Source organism: Rhamphochromis sp. 'chilingali', assembly GCF_963969265.1.
Source record: "Rhamphochromis sp. 'chilingali' genome assembly, chromosome: 9".
Lineage (NCBI taxonomy): Eukaryota > Metazoa > Chordata > Actinopteri > Cichliformes > Cichlidae > Rhamphochromis > Rhamphochromis sp. 'chilingali'.
Genome location: NC_137936.1, coordinates 32234822 through 32247641, shown reverse-complemented (window position 1 = coordinate 32247641; position 12820 = coordinate 32234822). Strand labels below are relative to the sequence as shown.

The following is a 12820-nucleotide window of genomic DNA, read 5'->3' as shown; positions in this document are numbered from 1 at the left end:
TTTAGTAATGTTTTTATCAATGTTGTTGCCAATACTCACCTCTTGTTTTTCTAAATGGACTGAGCAATTAGTACATTTTAGAAATCCTCTCTGGGTTTGACATTGTTCAGTTAAATGCTAATGCAAACCACTACATCAGCAAATAAATATAGCTGTGTAAAAAAATAATTCCACCCTGATTAAAGCTAAAACGATTATGTTGTAGGTAAATAAGATTTAAGATTTTAATTACTTGATATCATTTTTATGTTACAAAAACTTATGTTACAATTTTTTGATGATCTTTTTTTTTTTTTATGATTTTTTGCTTAATTTGGTTCATGCGTTGACCAGGGTAAAGAGCACCAGGGAAAGTAAGGAAACTGGCTTTGGAGGCATCTTTTAATAAAACTATTGGACAACATTACTGGTTTTTGTGAACGCCAAAAATTGATGGAAATGTTTCCTACTTCGTAATTAGGCACATCTGTTCAATTGCTTTTTAACACAGGTTGTGGGGAATATGTTCTTGGCTCCTTTGTGCCTGTAACTGAGCATTGTTCAAATGTGATGGCTAACCTGTATATAGTTGATGACCATGTTCCTTTAACACCACAATGTACCCATCTTTTGATGGATGTTTCCAGGAAGGTAACATGCCATGTCACAAAGCTCACATCATCTCAAACTGGTTTCTTGAACATGACAATGAGTTCATTGTACTCAATGGCTTTCAAAGTCTCTAGATCTCAACCCAATAGAGCACCTTTTGGATGTGATGGAACATTAAAGCAATTCGGAAGTGTCTAATCAATATTTGCAATGTTAGTGCATTTTTCTCGCACAGTAAGAACTAAATTGAGCAACTTTGGTAACATTTGAAATTTTAAAATCTTTTTACATTTTTTTATTTAAATATGAGCCTTCAAAAATTGAAACACGGCATGATTGCACAGCAGTGACCAACATATCAAACATGTATATACATATACATATACATACACATACATGTACATGTATATGTACAGTATGTATTTTTGTCACTTTAAACTAAGTTAAGATTGCAACACAAGATATCATGTTGCTTCAGAAACTGTCATGGAATCGTTACACTACTGTAATGTAATGTGTAAGCCTATTCTAATGAAGCTAATATGAAGCCATTAGAAAGTGCTCAGTGGAAGCTGAGAAAATCTTATCCCCCTGACAAAAGTGCTATTGATATGTTCTTATGAAAAGGAGCTGTCTGGATTATCTGCAGAATTGTAATCCAGATTAGTTGCCTGAACTGTCTAATTTAAATTATTGTCTTATGTTGCGTAATTGAAATCTGTCTTCTTCTCATAAGTTTGGAATGATGGACTTAAATAAGTAGACAGACAAATTCAACTCTCTTTGAAAGTTAAAATCAGTTATATGTCCATTTTTTGTCTAGCTTTATCCAGAATTTTTCATGTACATAGTCATTAGGAAAATTTTGCCACTCATCTTATATTCTTGGGGGAGGGGGGGGGGGGGGGGGGGTATCCTTCTTGTACACCAACCTGATTATCTCCTGTTGCTGGGTGCAATGCTAAAGCTATTGAATGTCACTTAAATGTCATTCTGTTTTTCTCTGACAACCAAACAGACTACCAACTAGAAACAAATTTGATGCTCATAGTTTTAAGTCAGTAACCTCATTTTATTGTTTTTGGTGTCCATGTAATTATTCATATACTAACCTTATCTATAAAAATTCACACAACAGCCTCTTTTGTGGCCAATTTGTGCCACATCCCCCGGGTAGTTCAGGCTAAAATAAACTCCACTTTCCCCCATAACCTCCCCCACACCCTAATCCGTTGCTTTTTTCCCCCTGCACTTTTGATTGAATCTGCGTCACGTATTTCTCCATTTTTGTCTTTGTTTTAAATATGTATTAATGTGCATTGACATTATAAAGTACAAGCTGCCACAGAAGAAGCAGAAAGGGAATGATGTCACATGAAATCATTTGGTCAGCTAACATTTCTATAGGGTATTACTTAAGATCGAAGTTCAAATAGCACTTGGCTAAGGAAATTGGCTTTTATAGTGTCTTTGCATTAAGAGCAATATGTAACCATTACGTCCCTGTCAGAGAGGGAGAAAAGATGGAGAGTGAACTGCTAGAGAAGAAGAGTGATGATTATTTAGCCTTTCGTTTTGCCTAATTAAGCAATGACAAGTAATTGTTCAAACAAATTGCAAGAGGACATATCTGAGGCACTCAGGGGTCATTTGCGTTATGTCAAATAATAAATAAAGACATAACTGCCTGACACATCACACACGGGTGTGAACTAGAGATTAAAAGGCCATACAGATAGAAACAGGGACATCGCTGTGTGTGCTGTGATCTCTTCCCTGGGTGACTGCGGTCATTTAGAATGCAGATGTTCACAAGTCTGTCTGTTGCTCTGGGTGGAGCCGTGCTTCTATCTTATCCTGTTACACAGTCTACAATACTTTCCAGTTTCTTTACCTTGCAGCTTTCATGATATTCTTCAAAGAGTGCATCAAATATTTATAAAGCAGTAAGAAGAAAGCGTGATCTAGCTTATTCCCCTATGCCATAAAACTCCATTGTTGTTACACTATTGCGTTGAGTGGTGCATTACTGCATTACGATAAACACAAGCCCTATGCATCTTAAGGCTTGCGCTAATGCACAAACTTATTATCAAAATTCAGTACTAGTGCACCACATATGGTACTGTGCAAAAGTCTTGAGTCACCCCATATCTCTTCATATTTTGCTTAGTTTGTACATTTCTTATCAGCATGAAAATCAGTATTTGAAATGAGCATCTTTATTCTATAAAACAACCTGAACTCTCTTAGGTAAGCTTCCTTGTAATTTCTTTAAGCAATGTGATGGCAAATTTTTAATGATTCTGGTCTTCCGTGTGTTAAGCTGATGATGAAAAGTTCTGACTGTATTGTGTGACAATGGTGGCTAGATAACATGTGCTTGGATGATTCATGGTCCAGCACAAGGACTAGGATGAAAATGAGTGAAGAAGCTGCCAATATCCAAAGGACTTTGAAAGACCTTCGAAAACCCTGGAGAACTATTTTTCAAGACCACTTTGAAAATTGCAAGAAAGTCTGGCTACTCCAAAGCAAAATATAAGGAAAGGCAGCTCAAGATGTTTCCACAGTGCTACATGTATTAATCTTTAAATAATACTGTAACTCAGACCTGCAAAGTTGTGCACAAACACCCGGTTGGTGTTTTAATATTTTCATGGGATTTGTTATTTATGACATAAATATAAAGCCCCACCAACCTTAATATTTAAATGTGAACTGCTTTTAACCTGAAAGATCATTTCAGTAAGAATCAGTTAATAAAACATAATTATGCATTTTCCCCATGTGTTGAGTTCATACTTTGTTTTCGCTCACTAGGCATAACAATCAGCCCATTCTAAAATTGTCTGTTCCCTGGATCTACAAATAAACCACCCAGGAGCAATGCAGAGTTGTTTGTGCTCCCCTTTTCTTCTTCTTCATTTTACATTCTCCACATGGGCTTATTCAGCCCAACTCTGTGGCTAACACTTGTAATCCTCATCACATGGGGGTAGCAGTTACTCCATTAGCAGGGTTTTTTATGTTGATGTCAGACAGGCCATTGGTTTGCAAGGGAAATCTTGTTAGGGTTCTTATTGACATTGTGTTTCATTAACTTGATTAATGACATCTATTGGGGCATGCTCCATAGTAATCAACGTCTCTGCAGAGAAGGGCAGTCTTCAGCCAGAGATGAGCTTCTACTGCCCAGAACTGACTGGTCTTTCTGTCTCCTGTTTGTTTCCTAAAGTCTGCACTCGGAAAGAATCGTACATTCATAAATACGAAAGTAGTAAGCAATAAGAGACCATTAAGTAGACCCCAGATGACCATTAGGAAGTTTCCATTTCAGAAACTATGTGCGTTTCATAAAATAGGTCCTTTGAAATTGAAGAATAAAGCATCCGGTGGCTGCATCAGCTCCACGTAAGATGTTCCAAATTATCTGGTGTTATTAGAACCTACTATGTCCTCATTGTACTGCTCTTTGCTTTGATGTCTTTGGTAATTTAATATAACACATTCATTGCCAGCAGAGAAAACATCTGCTAGAATGTAGCAGTAAAATACAAGGTGAAAAAAGGGGATTTTTCCAACATTAGGTGTAACTAATACACATATTAAAATTTAGTATGGCAGAAAAAAAATATTTATGTCAATTGCTGTTTGACAAAAATACCAGGTTGTTTTATTACTTCCACCAGCATACTTTTTGCCTGTCCTGTCCACAATCCTCTGTGCCATTTACAACTAAGCAACTAAGTGCATCAAAAGTTCAACATTACGATGAAGTAGTGAGTCCCAAATGTATACACCCTCCATGCAGTATTACATAGTTTAAAAGGGCATAGTGAAGGTAAAAATAAAAAGTATGTGATTTGGAACGCTTTCTTTTTTTTTAAACAAAACAAGTGACTGCTTTTCGTGTCCATGTATCCTACCACAGCTCTTACAACCATCCCTTCAGGGTGGGTCACATCCTGGGTCAGTATATGGGAGATGAGAAGCTTCTCATCTCAGACACTACACAGAAATAAACACTGAAGGCCACTGATTCCCAGCTCGAGGCACTTTTTGCCAGAGAAGAGGGATACAAAAGCAGAGATCACAAAACCCCACCTGGAATTCATATTTACCTTTCATCATCTGCTTTTTACCCACATTGTACTCAGTCTTATTTGCTGGCTCTCTTAAGGGAAAGCTGTTCTGGTGAAGCTCCAAGCATGTGGCTCCTGGGCTGCTGCTATGGGAGCTGAGTCAGATAATTTGCCCGTTCAGGTTATTTTCTTTATTCAGCTCATGACAGTGGCAAAGTAGGAGAACAAGTGCAGCAATGAATTAGCAGAATACTTCAAATCCACAGTCACAGGGATTTGCTCACTTAATATTGTGAAAGCACACAGTTTCAATTAAGAGCTCAAACTAAATTGTAGCAGCTAATATCTATGATTTTTCTGAATAATTTATATAGATTAGTGTGTTTAGAGAGATATGTACTGAGCTTGAACAATCCCCCAAAAAATTGTGTTGATAATACAGTTAAAGTCTGATCCATTTTATTGTAGATAAAAAAAAAAATATAACTAAACATATTATAATAATGCTATTTATCTAAAACAAAATAGCCTTAACGTTTTGGCAGTGAAACGTATGAAATGCTTATGACTGTTCTTTAATATAACAAAGAAATGAAAAAATATTTTTAAAAAGAAATATAGTCTATGAAAACCAAAATTTTTGCTGATGCCAAAAACATTTGGCCATGACTTTAGTTCAACATCACTTTGTAGTTTGTTTAATTCTGAATCCTCTACTTTAACTTTATGGCCTTCTCCATTTTGGTATGTTAGAAGCCAAAAGTGACAAAAGGGTGGACTGCGAAATAGGCCGGATGGGCTTAACATGGCCACATATTTAAGTAATTGCATTAAAAATGTTCCAAAAGGCAGCCAACATAAATGAAACTTAACCTTGAGACCTAAAACATTTGACTAAGAAACTGACACCCTGTGAAGTTCTCACATATGGAGAAATAAGCTCTTTGTATTAAGCTGTACCTATACTTTTTAAGGTAAGCCATTTTACATTGGACTTTATAAGGAATAAACTGCTGTTGAAGACAGCCTCAACTGGTCATTCCAGGTACTACAGTTCACTTACAATGTAAAGCACCTTGAGGCAGCTGTTGATGTGATTTGGTGCTATATAAATAAAATGGAATTGAATTGAAAATCTGTGTGGGTATGAAACATTTTACAGAGTTGTTTGGCTTTAATAAACTTTAGTGTAGATTACTGTGATTGGCATTGTGTATGGGTGCATTGTTAGGTGTATATTCTAGATGTTAATTAGCAACTTCTACATATGACTGATATTGTCTCTATAGCATCACTCTTGTAAAACTGAATGGTGCTTCAAAGCCATTCATATCATAATTATATGCATGGTAACAACAAACAGATGTACTCTGTGGTATTCAAGTAGACCTCTGCATATGCAAGTTCTGGGTTGAAATCTAACATTTGACCTCAGTGGCTGACTTTTGCTAGCTGTGTCACTGAGATATATCATTCATCAGTGCAGCAAGCTCAAATAGGTGACACCTTCCCACATTGGTGTGCAAGTTATGCAGTAATGATGTACAAGGCCAAGTGTACTCACCATCCTCCCGAGACTTCTGAATGAAAGCATCAACACCGCTCTCGCCATAGTTCCCCTCTGAGGCCACTGTGGAAACATAGTTCCAGCGCATATACTTCACAATATCTACCATGGCCTGGGCCTGGTAGGTATCAGGAGGCACCACTCGGGAGAAGAAGTCATAGCGGGTGTTGTCACTTAGCTCTGGAGCTGTGGAGGCATAGCTCACCTGGGGTATCTGCACAAAAAGAAGTAATAATAAAATAAGCTTGAAGGAGCTTCTAGTAAAAGGAGTTGTGGGATTGAAGTGAACAGTATCAAGGCAAAGCAATGCACACTTACTTGTGTGTGCTTTTCAACTACAAGGGGATCAAAGTGCTTTACATAAGACATAAAAGGCATTAGGACAAGATATAAAAGAAGCTCAAAGCTATACAGTAATAGCAGACACAGATAGGATTTAAAAAGAGTACAATAAAAAAAAAACACAATAAAAGTAAGTGACATATTTAAAGAATAAACAATTTAATTTAATAAAGGGCACTTGCCCTAGAGTTTATAGACAAGTTTATTGTACATAAAAACTGAATACTGCTTATCCACTTTTAGTTTTGACTAAGGGACAGTAAACAGACCTTCAGAAGAACAGGAATGTATTGTAGCCTGAACCATTCAGTGCTAATTGGAATCATTTCACAGCCACTCATTTAAAACGAGGAATCGATACAAATGTGTGAAAACTCAAGTCATATCAGCCACTTGATCTTGGTCTCAATGTAACAGCAATGTTCTGAATAAAAATGGTAAATGGTCTGTATTTGTATAGCGCTTTACTTGGTCCTAAGAACCCCAAAGCGCTTTACACTATACACAATCATCCACCCATTCACACACGCATTCACACACTGGTGATAGCAAGCTACAGTGTAGTCACAGCCACCCTGGGGCGCACTGACAGAGGCGAGGCTGCCAGACACTGGCGCCACCGGGCCCTCTGACCACCACCAGTAGGCAACGGGTGAAGTGTCTTGCCCAAGAACACAACGACCGAGACTGTCGGAGCCGGGGCTCGAACCTTCCGATTACAAGACGAACGCCCAACTCTTGAGTCACGATCGCGGCTCAATATGTTGATGCAACTTTCTAGATATAGTAGTCTGGCATAAATCATTTTGTTTGTCATGCATCCTTATGATAGTAGCCCAATTTTGTGAATGTCTTCATGTAGTCATTGAAATTGAAGCACCAATACACCATTTTTTTCCATTACCAATTGGAGCTGAGATTCAAGTTATTCAAGTTATTTCTCTTTAGACAGTTATCAAACAACACCCTGCTGATCCATTTATAATACCCAGCATCACTAGTCCCTTATGCTACCGTAGGCTGGCCAGAATATAAATTGAGATCATGAGTATGTCACACATTTCAGCATGGGTCACTTGCTGGTATATTTGTGTACCACAGAATGTCCATGCTTGGCTCTAGCTTCTACAGCTAAGCATGATAGAAAATGATATAAAAATAAATAACTGAAGTATTGTACATGGGGTACAGTGTATAAGGTTTTACAAGCATTAGATTAGATTAGATTAGATTAGATGAAACTTTATTAATCCCTCGGGTGGGTTCCTCCGGGAAAATCAGTTTCCAGTAGCAAAGCAGATGTGCAAGATGCAAATTTTTCTGCTCCAACTCGATCAACGATTTCACTGATGTGTGCACCAAGAAAAACAATACACACACACAAAAAAATAAAATAAAACATATAGGTGAGCTAAAGCAAGAAGCTTTTCTTGAGTGACCATAATTTTATATAAGACTTACTCTTAGCTGGTGTTGTGTTTCTCAACACAAGAGGCTGTTTTCAGGGATTTCACCATGTCAGTTGTTGTGATAGATAAACTGTGTTTGTGTAAATGGAATTTTTCATCCCTATGGGTCACACTGAACAAAACAGACAGACGGCAGAGGTGTTTCCTGGTAATGATACACAGTGTGCCTTTTTGATGAGGATCTGTCGTCATGTTTTTGTGTCTCTGAACAAAATGAGGAGAAGGTGCACTCAGTGAAACATGAGCCTAATGAAAACAGCACTGTTTCCCTCCAGATACTTCTTTGCCACATGCAGCATTTCATTATCACTGACAGACCTGTAGGCGCACGCACACACAGATAACCCTTGAAATGAAAACATCTGACTTAAAGGCAATGTCCTCCCAACATGATGAACACCAGAGTGGCCTAACGCCCTTCTTTACATTACAGTATATCAATAAAAATGAAGAACTTGTCTCCACTCACCAGTGGCTGCAGATCAACCTTGGCATTGTAAATACAAATACATATTCGACAAACAAAAAACAAACAAACAAAAAAAAAACATAGGTACGGCATGTTCATGGGTAGTTAGTAAGAAGAATCTGGAAGGTGAAACTAGTAAGTATGCATTATGATTTATGTTTGAAAATGCCTTAGTTATTGGGATAGTATGTACCATGCACCCCTTGCCTTGAAATGTGATCATGCAAAACTCAGCCAGGAATCAACCTGTTAAACTTCCAATTAGTAGATGACTTGTTCTATCTCCTGAGCAGGTCCTCTATTAAGTTTAGTCAAAATTTTGTAAAAACTTCACACGCTGAACTAAACTAAAGATAAATCCTTTGGGAGCTAAAAATTGAAGCAGTTTATCAACCTGCTTACCTGCATCACATCATAATCAGAACACATCGTGACCTCTATAACAATTAGCTTTGGTGTTTTTGTTCTCTTTTCTGCTTTAATTATACTACTATGACAACAAGCTTATGTTGCATTGTTTCATTTTAGATTTTCCTTTATTTCCTAATTTATTTGTTTTCATATTTCAGGTTGGATAATGGGTGAAACATGGTAGAGGCAATATCACCTTCTTGAATCCTTCTCAACAGCAGAAAAACAAAAACTGGTCAGAAGTGGGGGGAATAAAAATGCAACCAACTACATTGCAACAGCAAACAAAAAGAAGGTAAGATAACTGTGCAGTGGCTTTAGGGGAAGTCATGACAATTTGTGAATGGCCCAGCCAAAGTATAAACTTTAACTTCACAGAACATCTGTAGGGAGACCTGAAGACAGCAGTTCTCTGAAGCTTTCACAGGCTCTGCCAGGAGGAATGGGATAAACTGTCCAAATCCAGGTTTGCAAAGCCTGTAGAGACTTACCCAAGCAGACTGCTAGTGTAAGCTGTAACTGCTGCAACGCTGGTTACTTTTATCATGGGTTCTTAAGTCTGAACTGACAGAGAAGGGGAAAAATCCAATATTATAGACTTAAAATTGTTAAAACAATACTGAATACTTCCTAAAGCGATGGCATGTGTACATTTTTGTATTGCGAAATAAAAAAAAACAAAAAACACAAAAACTCTGAATATGTGACGCTCATCTGAGGCCAAATCTGAGGTGAAGAGGGTTGGTTTCTTTTAAGCTATCAAAAGAAACACAGCAGGCCAAAAATACATGTTGGTACATGGCGTTTGTTTGTGGTCTTTTCAGTCCCATCTACAGCAGCCTTATCCATGCATGTCTAAGATACCTTAGCTTGGTTTGAAATCTATTCTTGAGGATAGGTTAGAGGCCAGACTCAACGAGGTACTTCGCTTTTGTACCAGTACTTTAAAATGATTTCCTGAGCAAGCACTTGTGAGGGAAAACATGAAATAATGGAATATGTTATAATGGAGCAGAGTGTATTCATAGACTGGAATCTTTGAAAGCTTACTTTGTCAACCATAATATATTACTGATCAAACTTATGTGGGGATAAAAAACGACACAAAAGTCTCCTTGGAAACAGTCATTATTATTATTATTATTATTATTATTATTACTATTATACTGCAGTTACTTTTCCTTTTAAATAAGAAAACAGTTCAGTAAAATTAACCCTCATCTGTGTAGGGGTAGTTATGTTGTTTATTTGTTATTGAAATAACAAACCAATTAATTTCATATTTCCTTTTCTTGCTCCAACTCATATAACATCTCCCAGATAGACAAGTAGATGGACAGACAGATGGAGAAAAAATAGAAACCCTCTGAACCAGTAACATGAACCTGCACTACATCAAAAACATCAAGGGTTTGTTCAAATTATATCGACAAAATACATCCTGGGTGGCCTGCTGAATATGGGAAAGCTCATAAGTATGCACATCACGATGAATGGATTAAGATCTAAAGAATCTCATTATTTACCTTGCATCTGAAATGAACAAAGGTGCATTTTAGGTGCATTGTTATTTGAAGGAGGAAATAAATCACAAGTGAATAAGCATACTTGCTTGCTTGGCATGTGACTTTCTCAGCTTTGACACCCAACGTGTTCTCTCCCGAGAACTCTGCAGAGTGCAAAGCTGTTTAATTGTTGTGACTATTAACTGGTATATTCAGAGACCAGAAATAGCAGATTTCTGTCACACCATGTCACTCTGACAATCTGTCAGTTTCTGTTTTACTGGCTTGTTGCTTGTCGCTAACAAAGATGTGTAAAGGTTTTCATCTTGACCAGGATTTTTTTTTTTTTTTTACCTGAACTTGCGCTCTTAGCATTAAGCACCTGAGTTTGTGAAAGCAGTGGGAAAGCTAGCTGTGAATGTGATAGAACTTAATGATTTCAGTGTGATTCACATCCCAGCGACACATGGTAATCTGACTATAAAAAGAAAGTCTGCCTGCAGAAACTGCACTTACTATTGAGTTGAATGTCAGTCCTCTAGAATTCATTGCAAAACAAAAAACACATGACATATTATATATATGTATGTAAATAACAATTTTAGGCTTAGATATTTAGTTGGACTACACCTGCAGATAGGCATCTATAAGTTACTTGATTTAGAATTTAGACTCTTGCCTATTTAGGTCAAGACTCTGGATAGCAACATTTTCAAACATCCTAACATTACCTCAGATCCTAAGTGCTACGCTAAAATTATAATCTGGCAGAGAAAATTGGTGTTTCCTCCCTTTATGTTTTCCAGCATCATTTAAGACCTTTTAGTGACTGTGTGGTGCCATATTTATCTCAACTGTTTTCGTTGTTGAGCATCCTGTTGAGATGAGGAGCAACTTAATGATGATAATATTGGGACCCGAGGTGTAGGTGCAGTATTTTTCTGAGCAAATGATGCTGGCATGCAAAGTAGCTGACTATATTTGCATCTGTAATTCAGACACCTGACAGATCCTTGCAACCCGCAGTGTGGCCCAAATGCAGAGCATCTGTTTCAATCACGCTGCATATGGAAAAAATAGATGGAAAGAGATAGTTTAGCTGTACTACTTGGCATTCTAATTTTCTATCTGAAGAATGCTGACTTTCAACATTGCATGAGCTCAATTTTTGTGATCTATGGTATGAGTGCAGACATATAATAGACTACAAAGTCAATAGCATAATTAATCTAGTAGAAAATAAGTATTTTTCATATTACATATCATTTATAAAACAACAAAAAAATCTGTAATTGAAATAGCAACATTTTGATCATCAGTTCCAGATACACTGGAGTTTTCTGCTGTGGTACCATTATGGAGTACTTCAATTTGACTTCTGTTTGAGTTTAGTTTATCTTGTTCCTACACATAATAGCACACAAGTGCACACACAGAGGTGATGTGATACACAGTCCTGACAATGATTTTAGATTCTTCCACAGAACAGCTTTACCAGCAGTGGTAGGGCATTAAGATGTGCAGTAATGTGTAACTAAAGGCAGAGGAAAAGCTAGCTGGTAAACATAGGTATATTTTTTTTAATGAAGATTTTAAATGTAAAAACTGGAAAATGAAAAGAAAAATGCTCTCCAAATGTCTAATGTTTGAGGCCTCGGGGATACACACTATGCATTTTGCAGTGTATCACTGCCTATAAATATTTAGCTACAAGCCAAATCTTTTTAGTCTAGACTACTACAGTCAACAGAAGATTGTTTTTTTCTATATGTACTAATTTAAATTTGGTAGTAACTCTCTCTTCAGGGATTTTGAATATATGCCTCACATGTGCCTATGTGGAAAGCTGGAGGTAGGGAAGTGCTCCAGGAAAGGCAGCACAGAACAGAACAAGTATCAGTGACAATGTGACACTATTTAGATCAATAGATCAGGTGGAAGGAATTGAGTAATTAAAAAACATTTTTTTGCTCTTAAAGCATTTACTCTATATTGGCTAAGTGACATTTGTAAGGACATATTGTGTACTTTGTCTTTTGGTTCCTCATGACAGACATACAGCTCTCCATAGCAGGATTGTTGCAAAGTGAAACAACGTTAAATTCCTCATCTGATTAGCTGATATTTTTCAGCACATTTACAAAAAGCATGCTCAATTTTAACTTGTGTTAAGCAACATAATGAAGATTGAACAGTTCTAGTATTAACGTAAACTTAAACAGACATAATAATTGCACGCTTGAAAAGACTGAACACTTCGAAGTCTGCTTTTGTACTCGACGAACAGTGGGCTCCACCATTGTTTCGCTCTTTGTCAGAGAAAGCAAAGCTTGCAGTGCAACAGCTCCTCACTCTTACACAGCAGGAGCTTTGTGTGTTGA

General features: G+C 37.1%; 1 protein-coding gene across 4 annotated transcripts in view; it reads right to left on the bottom strand.

Moving 5' to 3' along the window:
- Window positions 1-12820, bottom strand: part of LOC308402357 (metabotropic glutamate receptor 4-like) — a 202232-nt gene that overhangs the window by 73930 nt on the left and 115482 nt on the right. For all 4 annotated transcript variants that reach the window (XR_013972741.1, XR_013972742.1, XM_080891126.1 and 1 more), the window contains exon 3: window positions 6241-6457. Coding sequence is in view for 2 of the 4 variants with exons in the window: in XM_080891126.1 (XP_080747252.1) it covers window positions 6241-6457 (217 nt within the window). In the remaining 2 variants the exon portion in view is untranslated. The remainder of the gene's footprint in view (window positions 1-6240; window positions 6458-12820) is intronic.